Genomic DNA, 21232 nt, shown 5'->3' with positions numbered 1-21232 from the left:
GATGGAGGACAAAAGTGTAGCAGAGCATACTGGGCCAGTGTGACACTGCCACTGGTGAAATAGCAATACTTTTTCCATTAAAAAGTTTCATGAAGTTAAATGTTAAGTGTCACCTCCAAGACAATGACTAAAAAATCTCCTTAAAATTACATCAGAAAAATGAAAAAAACAGTCATAAAATATGAGTTATAGAGAACTGAGAAATAAAATATTAATAATATAAAAAAAGTTGCATAATAGTAGAAATAAACCCTTTGTTGTGAGTGGTCGATTTAAATAAAAATAGATTAAACATTTTAATCAAAAGTTGACAGTGGTAGAATGGATAAAACAACTGATTGTGTTAATTTCTAGAGCCACATAAGCTACCAGAGGTGACTCAGAAGTGGAAGAAAATATGAACTGACATATAAGAATTAAGAGGATAGTATCAGCCAACAAAATCTTTAGCCAGCACACAGCAATACAATGATTGTAATTACATATTGCTCTAGCCATAGATCAGGGACTTGTTGAACTCTGATCAGTTTCTCCTGGGTCCACAGCACTACCTCTACTGTTGTTCTGCCCTGGGGAGATGCTGTCCTGCCTCTGCAGGAACTCTGATGTCCCCAGAATGCAATCAAACTCAGAGGCACCTGCTCCCTGGCCCCCCTGGTGTATGCCCTGTGGGCATCTTTCTCTGGAGGCTCTACTCCCACACAGTGGCCTGTGCATTGGCCCTCCAGCTGCTCACTTAGCCCTCCACTTGTGCTCTGCCCTTGCTCAGGTCTGACCACAAGGGACTCTGGCTCCTGGTGGCAAACTGCTACCAGGGAATTCCTAAAGCTGACAAACACCTTCATTAATGTGGCGGGATACAAGATTAACTCAGAAAAATCAGTAGCACTCCTATAGACAAATGGTAAATGGTCTGAGAAAGAAATCAGAGAGACATAACCTTTTATAATAGCCACAAATAACATAAAATATCTTGGCATAACTCTAATCAAACAAATGAAAGACCTGTATGACAAGAACTTTAAGTCTTTGAAGAAATAAATTGAAGAAGATATCAGAAAATGGAAATATTCTCCCATGTTCTTGGATAGGTAGGATTGACATAGTAAAAATGGCAATCTTATCAAAAAGCAATCTACAGATTCAATGTAATCCCCATTAAAATCTCAGCACAATTCTTTACGGAACTTGAAAGAGCAATTCTCAACTTCATATGGAAAAACAAAAAACCCATGATAGCACAAACAATCCTGTACAATAAAGGAATATCTAGAGATGTCTCCATCCCTGACTTCAAGCTCTGCTATAGAGCTATAGCAATAAAAACAGCTTGGCATTGGTATAAAAACAGACAAGTGTATCAATGGAATTGAGTTGAAGACCCTGACATTAATCCATACACCTATGAACACCTGATTTTTGACACAGAACCCAAAACTGTACAATGGAAAAAAAGAAAGCATCTTCAACAAATGGTGCTGGCATAACTGGATGTTAACATGTAGAAGAATGCAAATAGATCCATATCTCATGCCATGCATAAAACTCAAATCCAAATGGATCAAAGGCCACAACACAAATCCAGTTACACTGAACTTGATAGGAGAGAAAGTTGGAAGTAGCCTTCAATGCATTGGCATAGGAGACCACTTCCAAAATCTAACAGTAGCACAGACTCTGAGAGTAAAATCTAATAAATGGGACCTCCTGAAAGTGAGAAGCTTCTGTAAGGCAAAGGATACAGTAAATAAGACAAAATGGCAGCCTGCAGAATGGGAAAAGATCTTCACCAATCCTACATCTCAAGAAACAAGATATCAAAATACCAAATAATCTAATTAAAAAATGGGGTACCCATCTAAATAGAGAATTCTCAACAGAAGAATCTCAAATGGACAAAAGGCATTCAAGGAATTGCTCAGTAACCTCAGCCATCAGGGAAGTGAAAATCAAAATGACTCTGTGATACCATCTTACACCTGTCAGAATGACTAGGATAAAAAAAAAATTGATGACAACATATGTTGGAGAGGATGTGAAGTAAGGAGAACACTCCTCCTCTGCTGGTGGGAGTGTAACTTGTACTGGCACTCTGGAAATCAGTATGGCACTTTCTCAGAAAACTGGGAATCAACCTATCTCAAGACCCAGCAACACCACTCTCAGGCATATACCCAAAAGATTCTCAACCATACCACAAGGACACTTGTTCAACTATGTTCATAGCAGCATTATTCATAATAGCCAGAACCTGGAAACAACCTAGATGCCCCTCAAATGAAGAACTGATAAAGAAAATGTGGTACATTTGCACAAAGGAGTATTACTCAGCAGTAAAAAAAAAAAAAAAAAAAAACAATGACATCATGAAATTTGTAGCCAAATGGATGGAACTAGAAAAAATTATTCTGGGTGAGGTAATCCAGACTCAGAAAGACAGACATGGTATGTATTCACTCATAAGTGGACATTAGACACAAAGTAAAAGGATAACCAGACAACCCCCGAGAAGCTAGGTAAAAAGGATGGCCTGAAGAGGGACAAGCATGAATTGATCACCCCTGAAGGGAAATAGTTAAGATCTCCTGGGCAAACTGGGAGGACGGGTATAAGGAAGGAGATGGGAGATAGTGAACATGAGGAATGGAGATGGCTGAGTTGGGGGAGGGATGAAGAAGGAGAGCAATGAAAGAGATATCTTGATAGAGGGGGTCATTATGGGGCTAGGGAGAAACCTGGTCCTACAGAAATTCTCAGAAACCCACCAGGATGACCCCAGCTAAAACTCCTAGCAATAGTGGAAAGGGTGCCTGAACTGGCCTTCCCCTGTAATCAGATTAGTAACTACCCTAATTGTCATCATAGAATATACATTCAGTAACTGATGGAAGCAGATGAAGAGATCCACAGCCAAGCACTGGGCCAAGCTCCTGGAGTTCAGTTTTGAAGAGAGGGAGGAGGGACCATATGAGCAAGGGGATCAAGATCATGATGGGGAAAACCACAGCAACAGATGACCCAAGCTAATGGGAGCTCACAGGCTCTGGACTGACAGCTGGGGAGCCTGCATAGAACTAAACTAGGCTGGTTTGTGGGTGACAGTTGTGTGGCTTGGTCTGTTTGTGAGGCCCCTGGCAGTGGGACCAGCACTTATCCTGGGTGCATGAACTGGCTTTTTGGAGCCCATTCCCTATGGTGGGAGGCCTTGCTCAGTCTTGATATAGGGGGCTGGGGGGAGGGGCTTGGTTCTGCCTCAGCTTGGTGTGCCAGACTTTGTTGACTCCCCAAGGGAGGCCTTACCCACTCTGAGGAATGGATGGAGGATGAGGTGGAGGAGGCATGGCAGGGGGAGCGGGAGAAGGGGAGGGAGCGGAAACTGTCACTGGTATGTAAAATGAAAAAAAAAAAGATTTAATTTAAAAAATAGAATTCTAATAGCAATACCTAAATACAATAGAAGACATTCCTGAAGAACTTTTGTATACACTAACTTATAACAATTGAGGACTTTGACCTAAGTTCAGATGCAAGTCAAGAATATCAGTTCTCTTTCATTCCACACTAGATTCCTTGTACAATACTGGTGTCAGTGACAAATGGTACATATCCTTAAAATCAGCTTGTCAGTTCCTGAAGAAGTAAAATCCTGAATTATCCCAAGAACCAAGAATTTTCACTCCAAAATGTATATGCCCAAAGTATTTGAAACAGACATTCAAGCTCAAACGTAAATACCAATGTTCAAATCACCAGTCTTCACAATAACTAAAAGAGGTGGAGAAAAAGCTATCAGTGAATTAAAACAGTGTGGTTTATCTATGCAATGAAATATTTTTATACCATAAATGGAAATGAAGTTCTAATAATAAAATATGAACAAACATCATATATTCATATACATTTACATACATTATATACAGCCTAGGTAGATAGATAGATAGATAGATAGATAGATAGATAGATAGATAGATAGATAGGCTGGGATTAAAGGCATGCACCTCCACCACCCCCACCACCACCCAGCTATATTTTAGTATTTTAAAAATCAAGCAAAAAAATTATGGTTTTCAGTAAAAATATTTTGAAATAAAAATGAAAGCAAAAAATAAAAAATAATGAATGTAGCTCATGAAAAAACAGGCTTTAAAAATATATTTAAAACATAATAATATGCAACCACTGCAAACATTAATGATATTAAGATATGAGGAATTAGGGCCACTTCCTGAGACTTAGAGACCGGCCCCCAGCTCCCATCCTGCCCCAGACTTCCCTTCTGGACCAGAGGTGAGTATCCGGGTCCAACCCGGACCCCATCCCTGGGCACCAGCCACTCCGGGAAGACCCGCCCAACTCGGCCCCAGGCTCTGGCCACCGGGCAGGTCCCCTTCTAGCCCCACCGGGAGGGATCCCCTTTTCCAAGCCCCCCGGCAGCCCCTGCAATCTCCGCGCCCTGCCCCCACGCCCATCTGCCCGAGACCCCAGCCACTTCCTGAGACTTCGAGACCGGCCAAGAGAACTTAGAGACTGGACAAGAGAACTCCCTTTTGGACAAGTGAGAGAGTCTTCCTGAATCTGTCAGCTCTTTCTGAAACAAGTACACTGATAAGACCAAGAAGGAACCACAAGGAGATGGGCAGACGTCAAGGCAGAAGTACATACAACAAAATGAAGAGCAATACAGCATCACGAGACCCTAGCCTGCCTCCAACATCTAGACCTGAACACCAAAAATTGGAAGAAGCAGAAGAAAGTAGCCTTATGAGTAACTTCATGAAGAAGGTAGAGGCTTGTGTAGAGGAAAAGACAAGAAAATTGGAAGAACGCTGTAAACAACTAGAGGAAAGGGCAAACAAATTAGAAGAAAACAATAAAGCCCTCCAGGAAAACAATAAAGTCCTGGAAGAAAACAAGCACTGAAAGAAAATCATGAAAAAGCAATGAAACAAACAAAGGAAACAGTCCAAGAACTGAAAAGGGAAATTGAAAAAATAAAAAAGACACAAACAGAGGGAATGCTGGAAATAGAAAACCTGAGTAAAACATCGGGAACTTCAGATGCAAGTATAACCAACAGAATGCAAGAGGTGGAAGAGAGGATTTCTGACATTGAAGATACAGTAGAAGAAATAGTTTCATCAGTCAAAGGAAACACTAAAGCCAACAAAGTCATGAACCAAAATGTCCAAGAAATTTGGGACACCATGAAAAGACCAAACTTACGAATTATAGGGATAGAAGAAGGTGAAGAATACCAACTCAAAGGCACAGAAAATATATTCAACAAAATTATAGAAGAAAACTTTCCCAACTTAAAGAAGGAAATGCCTATGAAGATACAAGAAGCCTATAGAACACCAAACAGACTAGACCCCCAAAAAAAGTCCCCTCGACACATAATAATTAAACAACTAAATGTACAGAATAAAGAAAGAATATTAAGAGCAGCCAAGGAAAAAGGCCAAGTGACCTATAAAGGTAAACCCATCAGAATAACACCCAATTTCTCAATGGAGACTTAGAAAGCCAGAAGGACCTGGACAGATGTAATGCAGACACTAAGAGACCATGGATGTCAGCCCAGACTAATATACCCAGCAAAACTTTGAATCATCATAGACGGAAGGAACAAGACATTCAAAGACAAAGCCAGATTTAAACAATACCTATCCACAAACCCAGCCCTACAGAAAGAACTAGAAGGAAAATTCCAACCGAAGGAAGTCAGATACACCCATGAAAACACAGGCAATAGATAAAGCCACGACAGTAAACCCCAAAGAAGGGAAGTACACACACACTACCACCAAAAATAACAGGGATGAAGAATCACTGGTCATTAATATCCCTTAATATCAACGGACTTAATTCACCTATAAAAAGACATAGACTTACAGAATGGATACGAAAGCAGGACCCATCTTTCTGCTGCATACAAGAAACACATCTCAAATTCAAAGACAGACAGTACCTAAGAATAAAAGGCTGGGAAAAGACTTTCCAATCAAATGGTCTTAAGAAACAAGCAGGGGTAGCCATCCTGATATCCAACAAAATAGACTTCAAACTAAAATCAATCAAAAGAGATCAAGAAGGTCATTACATACTCATCACAGGAAAGATCCACCAAGATGAAGTTTCAATTCTGAACATTTATGCCCCAAACACAAGGGCACACACATATGTAAAAGAAACATTACTAAAGCTTAAACCACATATAACACCCCACACATTAATAGTGGGAGATCTCAACACCCCACTTTCACCACTGGACAGATCTCCCAAATCGAAACTTAACAGAGAAATAAAGGAGTTAACTGATGTCATGACCCAATTGGACCTAATAGATATCTACAGAGCATTCCATCCTAACAAGAAAGAATATACCTTCTTCTCAGCACCCCATGGAACTTTCTCTAAAATCGACCACATACTTGGCCACAAAGCAAATCTCAACAGATACAAAACAATTAGAATAACCTCCTGTGTTCTATCAGACCACCATGGTTTAAAGTTAGATTTCTACAATCTCATGGAAATCGAATAATGCTCAACTGAATCACCAATGGGTTAAGGAAGAAATAAAGAAAGAAATTAAAGACTTCCTAGAGATCAATGAAAATGAAGACACCACATACCCAAACTTATGGGACACTATGAAAGCAGTGCTAAGAGGGAAATTCATAGCACTAAATGCCCACATAAAGAAGTTGGAAAAATCCCACACTAGTGACTTAACAGCACACCTGAAAGCTCTAGAACAAGAAGAAGCAAAGTCTCCCAGGAAGAATAGACGCCAGGAAATTATCAAAGTGAGAGGTGAAATTAATAAATTAGAAACTAAGAGAATAATACAAAAAATTAATGAAACAAAGAGTTGGTTCTTTGAGAAAATCAACAAGATAGACAAGCCCTTATCCAAACTAACCAAAAGACACACAGAGAGAATCCAAATCAACAAAATCAGAAATGAAAAGGGGGACATAACAACAGACATTGAGGAAATCCAGAGAATTATCAGGTCATATTTCAAAAACCTCTACTCCACAAAACTGGAAAACCTAAAAGAAATGGACATTTTTCTGGATAGGTACCACATACCTAAGTTAAATCAAGACCAGATAAACTATTTAAATAGTCCAATAACCCCTAAGGAAATAGAAACAGTCATTAAAAGTCTCCCAACCAAAAAAAGCCCAGGACCAGATGGTTTCAGCACAGAATTCTACCAGATCTTCAAAGAAGAGTTAATACCAATACTCTCTAAATTGTTCCACATAATAGAAACAGAAGGAACATTACCAAACTCCTTCTATGAGGCTACAATTACCCTGATTCCTAAACCAAACAAGGATGCAACAAAGAAAGAGAACTACAGACCGATCTCCCTCATGAACATTGATGCAAAAATACTCAATAAAATACTGGCAAACAGACTCCAAGAACACATCAGAACAATTATCCACCATGATCAGGTAGGCTTCATCTCAGAGATGCAAGGGTGGTTCAACATACGAAAGTCCGTCGATGTAATACACCATATAAACAAACTCAAAGAAAAAAACCACATGATCATCTCACTAGATACAGAAAAGGCATTTGACAAAGTCCAACACCCCTTCATGATAAAAGTCTTGGAGCAATCAGGAATACAGGGAACATACCTAAACATAATAAAGGCAATATATAGCAAACCAACAGCCAACATCAAATTAAATGGATAGAAACTCAAAGCAATTCCACTAAAATCAGGAACGAGGCAAGGCTGTCCACTCTCCCCATACTTATTCAATATAGCACTTGAAGTTCTAGCCAGAGCAATAAGACAACATAAGGAGATTAAGGGGATACAAATTGGAAAGGAAGAAGTCAAGCTTTCCCTATTTGCAGACGACATGATAGTATACTTGAGTGACCCCAAAGATTCCACCCAGGAATTGATAAAGCTTATAAACACCTTCAGCAACATAGCAGGATACAAGATCAACTCAAAAAAATCAGTAGCCCTCCTATATACAATGGACAAAGAAGCTGAGAAGGCAATTAGAGATACATCACCCTTTACAATAGCCACAAATGACATAAAATACCTTGGGGTAACACTAACCAAGCAAGTGAAGGACCTATATGACAAGAACTTTAAGTCCCTGAAAAGAGAAATTGAAGAAGATGTCAGAAAATGCAAAGATCTCCCATGCTCATGGATAGGCAGGGTTAACATAGTAATAATGGCAATCTTACCAAAAGCAATTTACAGATTCAATGCAATCCCCATCAAAATACCAACACAATTCTTCACAGACCTGGAAAGAATAATACTCAACTTCATATGGAAAAACAAAAAACCCAGGATAGCTAAAAGAAACCTGTACAATAAAACAACTTCTGGAGGCATCACAATCCCTGACTTTAAGCTCTACTATAGAGCTACAGTAATATAAACAGCTTGGTATTGGCAAAAAAACCAACATGTGGACCAATGGAATCAAATTGAAGACCCTGACATTAACCCACACACCTATGGACATATAATTTTTGACAAAGAAGCCAAAAGTATACAATGGGAAAAAGAAAGCATCTTCAACAAATGGTGCTGGCATAACTGGATATCAACGTGTAGAAGGCTGCAAATAGATCCATATCTGTCACTGTGCACAAAACTTAAGTCCAAGTGGATCAAAGACCTCAACATAAATCCAGCTACTCTGAACCTGCTAGAAGAGAAAGTAGGAAGTAGTCTTGAATGCATTGGCATAGGAGATCACTTCCTAAATATAACACCAGTAGCGCAGACACTGAGACAAACAATCAATCAATGGGACCTCTTGAAACTGAGAAGCTTTTGTAGAGCAAAGGATACAGTCAACAAGGCAAAGCGACAGCCTACAGAATGGGAAAAGATCTTCACCAACCCCACATCTGACAGAGGACTGATATCCAGAATATATAAAGAACTCAAGAAATTAGACATCAAAACGACCAACAGTCCAATTGAGAAATGGGCTTTAGAACTAAACAGAGAATTCTCAACAGAGGAAACTCAAATGGCTGAAAGACATTTAAGGAATTGCTCAACATCCCTAATCATCAGGGAAATGCAAATCAAAACAACTCTAAGATACCACCTTATGCCTGTCAGAGTGGCTAAGATCCAAAACACTGAAGACACTTTATGCTGGAGAGGATGTGGAACTAGGGGAACTCTCCTCCACTGCTGGTGGGAATGCAAGCTTGTACAACCACTTTGGAAATCAATATGGTGCTTTCTTAGAAAATTGGGAATCAATCTCCCCCAAGATCCAGCTATACCACTCCTGGGCATATACCCAAGAAATGCTCAATCATACCACAAGAGCACTTGCTCAGCTATGTTCATATCAGCATTGTTTAACAACCTAGATGCCCTTCAACTGAAGAATGGATAAATAAATTGTGGCACATACACACAATGGAATACTACTCAGCAGAGAAAAACAATGACATCATACGGTTTGCAGGCAAATGGATGGATCTAGAAAAAATCATCCTGAGTGAGGTAACCCAGACTCAGAAAAACAAATATAGTATGTACTCACTTATAGGAAGATGCTAGATGTGGAACAAGGATGACTGGACTGCTACTCACATCACCAGTGAGGCTACCTGGAAAACGGGACCCCAAAAAAGACACGGAGAAATGGATGAGATCTACATGAACAGCCTGGTCATGAGTGGGAACAATGAAGAGCGACGGTCGAGGGAAAGAGAGTGGGAGATCCTAGCTGGATCAAGAAAAGAGAGGGAGAACAAGGAATAGGAGACCATGGTAAATGAAGACCACATGAGAAGGGGAGGAAGCAGAGAGCTAGGAGGCCCACGGAGATCCACAAAGATACCCCCGCAAAAGACTGCTGGCAATGGTCGAGAGACGGCAGGAACTGACCTACTCTGGTGATGGGATGGCCAGACACCCTGATAGTTGTGCCATAAACCCCATCCAAGGACTGAGGAATCTAGATGCAGACATCCACGGCTGAGCCCCTGGTGGAGCACTGGGAGTCTAATTAGTGAGAAAGAAGAGGGTTTATATGAGTGAGAATTGTTGAAGCCAAGGTTGGATAAAGCACAGGGACAAATAACCAAATGAATGGAAGCACAGGATCTATGAACCAAAGGCTGAGGGGCCCCCAACTGGATCAGGCCCCCTGAATAGGTGAGACAGTCATTTGGCTTGATCTGTTTGGGAGGCAGCTGTGCGTTGGTGCCGGGTCCTGGGCTCATTGCATGAGCTGGCTGTTTGAATCCTGGGACTTATGCAGGGACACTTGGCTCGGTCTGGGATGGGGGGACTGGACCTGCCTGGACTGAGTCTACCAGGTCGACCCCAGTCCTCGGGGAAGACCTTGATCTGGAGGAGGTGGGAATGAGGGGTGGGCTGGGGGGAGGGGGAGGTGGGAGAGGGGGAGAACAGGGGAATCTGTGGCTATTATGTTGAACTGAATGGTGTTGTAAAATAAATTAAAAAAATTTTTCAAAAAAAAAGATATATGAGGAATTAGATGCAACAGAGCAAGATGTGAAATTTAATGGTGAGTTTTATAAAAGCTGAAATATTACCACAATATGATATTACATGTGGTCTCCATTATAATAACTGAACATGAATTATTTTTATGAGCTTTAATGATATTTGGTAACCATAGAGCTTTCATTAATTTTAATGACTCTTTAATAAAAATAAATGATTTAGGAAAAGCTTAAAAAAACACCAACCTTTCTGTTGATGCTGATTTAGGTTAAAATTTTCATCAGTGAAAATACAAAATTTTATAAAATATATGAAGACTCAGTTTAGGATCCTAGCATTAGACTAAGAAAATACTGATAATAAGAAATGATGTATTAGTCAAACTATGTAACCTCAGGGAAAAATGCTTTAATAAAAGAAATAACATTTTTAATCTAGCTACTTTTCTAGAATCTTGCTAACTTTAAGTCTGAAATTATAACCTTTACCCTTTGTAGTTTTCATATTGGCTTCTAAGAATTTACTAACGCCGGGCGTTGGTGGCGCACGCCTTTAATCCCAGCACTCGGGAGGCAGAGCCAGGCGGATCTCTGTTAGTTCGAGGCCAGCCTGGTCTACCAAGTGAGTCCCAGGAAAGGCGCAAAGCTACACAGAGAAACCCTGTCTCAAAAAAAAAAAACAAAAAAAAAAAAAGAAGAATTTACTAATCTGAAAACAAAGTATTATCTCATCTAATTGATCCTTGATCAAACCTGTTTCTTGGAACCAGAGCAGTAGCTCAATGGTTTACAGAGCACACTCTTGCAAAGAACCCTAGCTCACTTCCCAGCACCCACATCAGGTAGAGCACATCCATGCACTCCAGCTCCAGGGGATCTAATGTCCTCTTCTGGAGGCAAGCATCCTACACAGATGTACAGAGTACACACACACACACACACACACACACACACACACACGCATGCATGCATAAACACACAATTTATAAATTAAGCCACATCCTATAAAAGTTCTAGAGAATATGAATTTCTTTTTTCTTTTTTTTTTTTTTTTTTTTTTTTTTTGGTTTTTTCGAGACAGGGTTTCTCTGTGTAGCTTTGCGCCTTTCCTGGAGCTCACTTGGTAGCCCAGGCTGGCCTCGAACTCACAGAGATCCGCCTGGCTCTGCCTCCCGAGTGCTGGGATTAAAGGCGTGCGCCACCAACGCCCAGCGAGAATATGAATTTCTAAATAAAAATTCTATTTTAATGTCCTCTCAAGGAAGCTCAAGACATTTGTAATTGTTTTAAAAGTTTCTATTAATTTAAGTATAAATATTACTAGATAATAGTATTTCTTGTATCATTCTACTATTTAGTAGGGTCACTATGTAAATGACATTTAACATTCCACACAAATGCTTCCCCAAATTTTAATTAACTTTTAATGCATCTGTTTTTTACAAATTGATACTGTCTTCCTCATATGTGTAGGTCTTCTACCACAAAAGATGAAAAAGAAGATTTGGATGTCACTGCCTCAGAGAAAACAGTCCACCCAGAAAAAGCAACGGGTAAGTTTGCTTTTTCAGACTGAGTGATGAATAATTGCTGACAAGTCACTGACCTTTTACTTAATATGGTTTTAATATCCACAATTATTATTTTATGCATTTTCAAGATATTGAATAGAGAAAAGAGTCTGCTCTACCATTCTAGGAAGCATGCCTTCAACTAGTATTTATTTTTAATAACTTCTGTACCCAACACTGGCCTAAGTTGTCAGTGTGTAGTGATACTTGGATACAGCTTAAGGAACTAGTTATACAAAAATCATTGATAAAACTTTCTGTAGTGATCAAGGTATTGACTGTCTGTTTCTCCAGTGGGACAGCTATTACACACAGAGAGCTACTGACCAATTGGCATTTGGCCAGTAAGATGAAAAACTCAACTCTTAAATTTCCTTTTAATTTACATTGAAATCTAAATAACTGTGGTTCAGTGGCTTCCATATTATCAGAATTCACCACAATCTAATAAAAAATTGCAAAATTTAAATATTGGCTTAAATTATTAATATTATTGCAACATATATAAATATATGCTTGAAATTATATTGTTTCGCACCTATGCATGTCACAAAAATTTACAAATGCCTTCATTGGAAGAAAACTATTGAACTCGGGACATTTTATTAAAAGGAAAAATGTTTTGGTTTTTTCAAAGCATCATTTATTCTGAGGCTCTGTTTTAACTGATTTTATTCATTATTTATTTATTTTCTGTATTAATGTATAGAGAAGATGAAAACTTGAATGTTTACATATCACATATGTGGTGAAAAAAAGATTAACTCATTGATGTCCACAGTCACAATAAAATACTTAACGTAACATTTGGCAATAATGGCCACAGTCACACTAAAAGTATCTAGCATAACATTCATCAGAAATATGCACATACAAGACTAAGACACACCATGATACCAGGAGGATAATGACTTGCTGAAAATGTTTGTATTAAAAAGTGAAAGTCATTTTTTACATATACACTAAGAGAGTTGACTTGGGGGACAATTAGAGTGATGTGTGTGTGACAATGGATCAGAGCCACTGCAAATTACTTACATACAGAATATTTATTTGCATGCTGTTAAAGAGAGAGTAAAAGGTGATTTGTAAAATCAGAATGAACTGTTTTGGTAAAACACATGTAAATCCAGTAAATTAAAATACTGTGATTATCAGTGACATGCGTATCTTTGTGCATTTTTTACTTTAGATTGAGGGAGATTTTTGATCACAAATTGTCACCAGGATGAAAGTAAACGATGGGTTCAAAGAGACCAGATAAAGCTGCAGACCAGAGAAAGTTCCTTTCACCCCTTACAATGAATTTGTCTAAGGATACATGTCAACAGCTTTGACAAGCTCTCTAGGACAGGAGAGAGCATGCAGCAGTCCAGTGTGTCTTCATAACCCTCAGGCAGCCATTTATAACACTGCCACCCAGCAGAAAAATCATCGTCCTTATTTTCCAAAAGAAAAAAGATTTATTCATCACTTTCTTCTTTTATGCCGGTTCACTGCATTACCTCCTGCCTCCTTCCATGGTGTTCTTTTCTTTCTTAACACTGTGCTTATATGTTCTTGTCATGTCGCATGTTGGTGAAAGTCAGCTGTTCCAGCTACAAATGCCAGCAGAATAGGACTCTCATCTGTCTTCTTCCTTACCTTGTTTTCTCTGCAGAAAAGCATATTATTGTTGTTGGAGAAAATAATATGCTTTGTACACAATTTGTTCACAAACAGATCAATTATACCTCTGGTAATTTTTTGTTAATATTAATCCGTATTATTCCAGAGCTGTGAACCAGGGATCACAATTGTCTCTCATTAACGAGTTAATTAAAGCTGAATAAATAGAATTTGGAAATTTCTGATGAATTCCTGCCAAGGCTAGGTGGAGAAGTTATTATCTGATAAAGTTGATATCTTCTTCTGCCTTCTTTTCCAGGAACTGAGTAATCTTCAGTATTGATTTAAGTTACTCACTGTGGTTTGTGTCCTTAAAGACTGGGAGAAAATACAGCCACTACTTAAAAATAAAGCAGCTCCTGTGGTGTTTTTCCTTCCAATAGAGATTCTCTTGAAGACACTGGTTGAGGCTTTTCACACACTTTTTGTAAGTGTTCACAGAAAATTCTGTCTCCAAATACTATGACATCATCTTTGTAATATCTTCACAATTAGGTTATATATTTTTAAGTCCCTTTGTTTGTTTTCAAGGCAAATCTTTTGCTCTACAGCTCAGACGGTCCCTGAACCTACAGGAATTTTGCAATATCAGACTCTCCAGTGCTGATATCACAGGCCTGTGCCATCATGCCTGGCTCTGTTTGACATTACAAATGGTCTTTTAAAGATTAATTAACTTTTCTAACATTCTTCTCTTAAACACATAAATATTTGGAAGGATACTTCAAGTGAGACTGGTGTTCTGTCACATTGCCTGTGAGCTGATTGATTAACGTGAATGTGTGTTCCTACTTTAAGATGAAAAGTGTCCGGAGTTGAAGAAGAAAATGGAGACATTGCTATCAGAGGCCGTTTACCTCATTAAAAGTCTGGAAACAGACAGAGCAGAAGCCGAGCAAGCTTTAAAACAACAAAAATCAAGAAAGAAAAGGATTAGCATGAAAATTGACTCTTGGTCCATTTGGAAACTCCAAGAACTGCCAACAGCTGTTCAGAAAGGTAACAAAAGAGTTTTTCCTCTGCCAGTCAGTATTAGAGTAGCAGACAGGGTGCCACCACTGCTCTCTATGCACAATTTACTATTATGTGTTGCTTATAAACTAGGGTGTGTTTGAAATACAGTATTAAAGATGGTAATGAATCCAGAGACACACGTGAGTGTTGTACCGAGCAAACTTTGACTGTGGGTTTTTAAGTGTGTAGAAACTCCATTCATTACCTACCTTGTGGATAGGCAAACATTCAATATTTATAACTTACCATGATGGTAGTATTTGTTATTAAAAATCCAATTATTAAAGCTGAGTGCTCAGTTGGTATCATTAGCCATGTTTGCGATGTAGAAAAATTCAGATTTCCAAATCCATGCTGGGAATGACACATCTTTGCTTTTGAAAACTTAGAAATAAATTCAGTTTGAAAGGAACTCCTAGGAAGAAGGAAACCTTAACATGTTTGCTAGAGTAAGTTGGGTAATGACTGGTTAAGAAAATGCTGTCCTTTAGAGCATACACAGAGAGAGCTGGGGTGGGATAGCATAACCTAAAGATGCCGACTGCTGTGTCTCCAAATCCTGTGTCATCAAAACTTTCCTCACCAGAGGTTCATCAGACACTAGAAACTTCTCTTCCTGTCCTGAGGTAAAATTTTGAGTTAAGGAGTCAGGGGCTTTGAAGCAACTAAAAAAAAAATAAATAAAATAATAAGATACTAATACCATCTCTCACTTGAATAGGAAATTCTTAAGAGAAAGGGGCATGCTATTAATCATTGCTCTGGGATAATATGCAGGAACTTAAAGTACATGTTGTGGTGAACACATGAATAACCTTTGATCATAACACCAAATCTTCTAAAATTATAATCTCCAAAGTAAATATATGCATTCTAGGAGTTTCAAGAAAATATTATAATTTAAATGGTCTTTTTGTGTAGTTCTTTCTTTGTCAGAATTTATAATATTAACATTCTACTAATGCATTACTTTGTTGATAATACATGGTTTGTAAATATGATGAGACAATGACAGGGTCAGAATAGGTAACTTAGGACATTGAGGATCCTAGTAGGTTCTTGGGCTGCCTCGTATTGACATCCACAGAGCATCTGCAACTTTCCTAATTGTTGTTCCTTGTTAGCAGTGGTAGAAAAGTTAATGTTGAGAGATGATCTTTTGAGTGTTGCTCTGATTACCTCATAAGCTTATTTAGATAAGCTTTTTTTACCTTATAAGATTATTTAGATACTATAGTTTTGAGTCCTTTTGGAGTTATATTTAGGGAGTTGTAAAAATAAAATGAATACAGATATGTATACAATCTGAGAAGCTAATAAATGTAATAAATTCTTGTGATGGGTAATAACTTATGGTTCAGACTACCTTTTAATTAATACTATTGAAAGTCTACTTAAAATTCGGATATATATTTACTTGCTTCATTTTAATTAAGAGGTTATGCATGCAGTATAATTTAAACTTATTGTTATACACTTCTTTAGACCTTTCTGTATGAAAACTGTTTCTGAAAAAATAATTCCATGAATCAGTTGGCTTTCTATGGATATAAACATTATTAATCTGTTTATAAAATACAGTTATACATTTTTCTCTTTTTAGATTTTTTTTTTTTGTTGGTTTTTTGAGACAGGTTTTCTCTGTGTAGCTTCTGAGCCTGTCCTGGAACTCATTCTGTGGCCCAGGCTGGCCTTGAACTCACAGAGATCCGCCTGGCTTTTAATCCCGAGTTCCGGGATTTAAGGGCATGCGCCACCACCACCCGGCAGCCTCTTTTTAGATTCTTAAAGTTTCCTGAATAATAAATAAAAATACCTTCTAATCTTTTTAACAGTTGTGAGTGGAATGTTTGTCAGAATATACGTTCTATAAAGTTAGGTCACCCATCTGTGATTTTCCCAGATCTCTTTCGGGAGCTCCTCCCTTGCCTGTCCCCTACAGCACATGTTTCATTTTGTCTCCCTGAAAGCTGGTTCACAATGACTGTGCTAAAGACATTTCTATGGTCAGACTTTCCTTTGTGTCAATCAATGAGAATATACCATGAAGAGGTCATTGAGAAGAATGGAGCAGGGATATGGGTAGCCCTGGTCCCTTCCTCTTTGTCACACTACAACTCTATTTATCTACTTATCTAGTGCTACCTAAGAAATCCTTTTTCTTTTTTCTATCAAAAAAAGATAACCAGAAATGTCTTCCAGCATAAGTCAGGTGTTATATGATCCCATAAACTATAAATTGGGCTGTAGAGCTTTTTTTCTCTTGTAAAATAAAGTGACACATACATTTTCTCATACACCACAGGCATTTGGAGGCACAAATGAATGAGTGCCTCAGGCTCCCCTTCTGTTCCATGTGCCTGCTCTTACCAGCTCCCTGTTTTTCATATATCTGTGCTTGTGAGTCCACAACTACTTCCCTATGGCTATTTCATGGAAGAGGAAGAAGTCTTGGACCTTAGAAAGAACACTTCGACAGGATGTGACATACTTGGCAGAGCTGGCATGCTCCGCTAGCTTTCTACAGTGTGACTATTTAGAGCATCCCTTGAAGGAGAGATGGGCAAGGCCCATGTGGACAGTTGCAAAGGGGGAGGGATGCACTCAAAGGATGGCAGGCGTGGATGTGAGACAAGTCAACACATGGAAAAATGTAATTTAGAAGACAATGTAAAATGGCTAATTAAAAAGACAGACATGGAAACAAGAGCATGGAAAACTGGGGCATCGTGCACAGGGCCTGCACAGGTCTTCAGCAGGTCCTTTGCATACACATTAGGGCTTCAGTTGAGTGTTTCTTTAGTATTCCTCAGTGTGTGAGCAAAGGGTATCTGATACGTGTGTGTTTGTTTGACTTGTCCAACTCCATTGTGATAGTTTTTGTTTTATCTTACTGGGTTATATTGGATAATATTTTATTATTATCTCTTAGAAACCTGCTTTCTAATGAAAGAAAGGGAGTGGATTTGGGTGGGGAGGAGGTGGGAAGGAACTGGGAAAAGTAGAGGGATGAGAAAGTATAATCAGGATATATTATGTGAGAAAAAAATCTATTTTCAATTAAAGGAAAAAATAAATCAAATTTGAAAAATTTAAAAAACAAAAAACATAGACATGGACCTCTGACTCAATGAAGCAAAACCACTTTCTTTTTCTCCTCCTCCTCCTTTTCCTCCTCCTCCTTCTTCCTCCTGCTCCTCTCCCTGTTCCTCCTGCTCCTCCTGCTCTTTCTGCTCTTCCTATTCCTCCTCCTCCTGCTCCTCCTATTTCTCCTGTTCCTCCTCCTGCTCCTCCTCCTCCTGTTCATGTCCTTCCTCCTCTCCTCCCTCTTCTGCTTTCTTATTCTGTTGACACAGCTTGGTTTACAATTCAATGTTTAAATAACTTTTGTTTTGTTTTGTTTTTTCGAAACAGGGTTTCTCTGTGTAGTTTTGTGCCTTTCCTGGAACTCACTCTGTAGTCCAGGCTGGCCTTGAACTCACAGAGATCTGCCTGCCTCTGCCTCCCAAGTGCTGGGATTAAAGGCGTGTGCCACCACCGCCTGGCTTAGATAACCCTTTTTAAGACTCACAGGTGAATAATTTCTCAGTCTCAATAGCTCTTGTATAGAGACAAGCATCACTTTCTGGACTGCCTAGTGACACTTCTGAACTTTGTGTTGCTCTCATCATCTCTCTCCAGAACATGAGATGTTTTCCAAAGACCTTGAAGAACTGCACAGCCATCTTGAAGACACAACCCAAGAAGTGGAGCATCTAGAGCAGCAAAAGGAGAAGCTGGAAGAAGCCAACGCCAAGATCCAGAAGGACATAGACTACATGACTCACCATGCCCCTCTGCTGGAGATGAAGCGGAAGCAGGAGCTGGAAGCTCTGAAGGATCGCTATCATAAAAAATTTGAGGTGACTAAATGTGTGTGTTCTCTTCTAAAGTTGACGTGTAGTTTATTTCTCTAATACCTGTTCAATTATAATTTATTGGTATTCATTTAAACACCTTAGCCACTTATCTATATACCTAAGATGATTAATAATATTCATTCAACTCATTAAAAATTACAGAGATTCAAAACAACCTTGTTATTTTTAAACTATAGTTTGAACGGAGTGAAAAAGTAAGTAGAACATATCAGGAATTTAGTCATTGATAAAAATTATGAATGTAATGAGACTTCAAATGTTTAAATGACTTCAATCACATGGAGGTCATTCTATACAAAAATCATTCTATACAAAATATTGAATGCAAACAAAAATAACTTGTTTGCAACTGTCCCACAGATAATAAATTAACCTAATATTAGCATTTGTTCATTTTAAAGTAAATAGAACAAGTCTTTGAATGTTTCCCATGTTTAACACACCGCATCATTCTTCTCACTCCACCACCAAAAAAAACTTATTAATTTCATCATTCATGAGAAAAATGTAAATGTTTTGAAATAAGGTTACATATTTTGAAATACAAAATACTATCATACTTGGACTACAGAAGTTTCTGAATCTGCTTTTTTAAGGTTACATTGCTTTATTTTCGGACTTTTATGTTTAGTCATGTGGATGCATGTGTGTGTGTGTGTGTGTGTGTGTGTGTGTGTGTGTGTGTGTGTCTGCTAGTCTGTAGGTGTACCATGTGCATTCAAGTATGTGTGGCTACTAGAAGTGGGTGTCAGCTCTCCAGAGATCCAGGCAGTTGTGAGTCACTGGGTGTGGCACTAACCAGACTTCTCAGCAGAAACAGTTATTACTCTTTAGCACTGATCCATGTCTCCAGCCCCTTACATTGTTTTAATGTAATCAAATGACTCTTCACTGATATAAATCTAGTCTATTTTAGTTATCCATTCTGTCACATATATATCAATTTATTATTTAATGTTCTCTTTTTATGGCATCTGAGTTTTTTCCTAATATTTTTTCTAATTTTTTTCTTACTACTTATTGATGAAAGTGCATTTTGCCTACACACAATAATTTCACATGAATGCTTTCCTTTCAATGTACATGTGAACATTCCTCAGCTGTATACCTAGTAATTATTGGATAGTGGATGAGGTTCATGTTCTGTTTCATTAGCTAATGCTCCACTGTTCCCAAAGTTCCTCTGACAACTTTTCTGGAGTAGTGATTATGCTGAAGACTGATACCCCCCCCCCCACCTCGCCGCCGCTTTGGAGAATACTCTTCCATCCTAATAACCTTCTACAATTTAAAATTTGTGTCAGCCAGAGTTACTTCCCCATTACTGGTCTGATTTTGCTTCCACTGGGAAGGAGATTGGAATTACTGGTTGGAATTCTAAAAAAGCTCTTTGACAGAAATTTTATCCATTTAAAATAAATACCTCTCACCATTTCTAAGTATGCTGGCTAGTTTTATGTCAACTTGACACAAGCTAGAGTTATCTAAAAAGAGAAACCGTCAACTGAGAAAATGCATTCATGAGATCCAGCTGTAAGACATTTTCTTAATTAGTGATTAATGGTGGAGGGTCCAGCCCATGGTGAGTGGTCCTGGGTCCTATAAGAAAGCAGGCTGAGCAAGCCATGAGAAGCAAGCCAGTAAGCAGCACCCCTCCACAGCCTCTGCATCAGCTCCTGCCTCCAGGTTCCTGTCCTGTTTGAGTTCCTGTCCTGACTTCTTTCAATCATGAACAGGGATATGGAAGTACAAGCCAAATAAGCTCTTTCCTCTCCAACTTACTTTGGCCATGGTGTTTCATCATGGCACTAGAAACACTCAGACACTAAGCTTCCCTGCTACCTCAATATGATGACTGCCGTTTTCACTTCATCACAACGAGAGGCAGTCTCTGGTACGCAGCCAGAAGAAACAGTGCTGAACTGAAAGCCAAAAGGAGACTGGGACCCCAGCTCCATAAAGAAAAAAGTAAATCCAGCCTTGTTCCAGTGATTCTATTTAATTTTGTCTCAGTCCTGAATGACAGGGTACAGGATTGCTCAACCATCTTGTCTCAACTATTGTCGGGGTTTGTGGAAACCGATGTCTATTTGATGAGTTAGCGTTTTTTCTCGGTCAGTGGCCTTGGGTATTGATGTAGGAAGCACAGGCAGTGTTGTCAGGCAGCCGAAGGAGTAGCCTGGGGAGGAACTCGCTGCAACAGACCAAGAAAACAGAGGATATTGTGCAGATCCTATCAGAGATGTACCGTGGCTAGTCTGTGTCAACATGGGAGGGGAGTTTTATTAAAAGCCCCTGTCTTAGGCAAGAAGAACTTTTATCTTAGAGGATTCTGAGTAAAACAGATTACCTTTCATCCTCCAATCAGTTCAAGTCCTGGACAGCATCAGAGCTGACCTCCATTGGGGAAAATGGAACTCTGGAAGCATGGCCATTTGGATTTGAGCTGCTCATTTCCCTTGTCCAGCCTATGAGGCCACGCTGCAGATCTTAGACCTCTGTAGCCCATGAGTTATTTCCTTATTCTAAACTCATCTTTGTGGGCCTCCTTAT

At 38.9% G+C, this 21232-nt stretch overlaps 1 protein-coding gene across 1 annotated transcript in view; it reads left to right on the top strand.

Moving 5' to 3' along the window:
* Ccdc178 (coiled-coil domain containing 178) overlaps nt 1-21232 on the top strand; it is a 347767-nt gene that overhangs the window by 47224 nt on the left and 279311 nt on the right. Inside the window, exons 8-10 of the mRNA XM_028887739.2 lie at nt 11980-12059; nt 14544-14744; nt 18441-18661. Of these exons, the coding sequence (XP_028743572.1) occupies nt 11980-12059; nt 14544-14744; nt 18441-18661 (502 nt within the window). The remainder of the gene's footprint in view (nt 1-11979; nt 12060-14543; nt 14745-18440; nt 18662-21232) is intronic.

The sequence above is a fragment of the Peromyscus leucopus genome, chromosome 19 (assembly GCF_004664715.2).
Source record: "Peromyscus leucopus breed LL Stock chromosome 19, UCI_PerLeu_2.1, whole genome shotgun sequence".
Lineage (NCBI taxonomy): Eukaryota > Metazoa > Chordata > Mammalia > Rodentia > Cricetidae > Peromyscus > Peromyscus leucopus.
The sequence above is the reverse complement of the archived record's forward strand: the minus strand, read 5'-3'. Positions and strand labels throughout refer to the sequence as shown.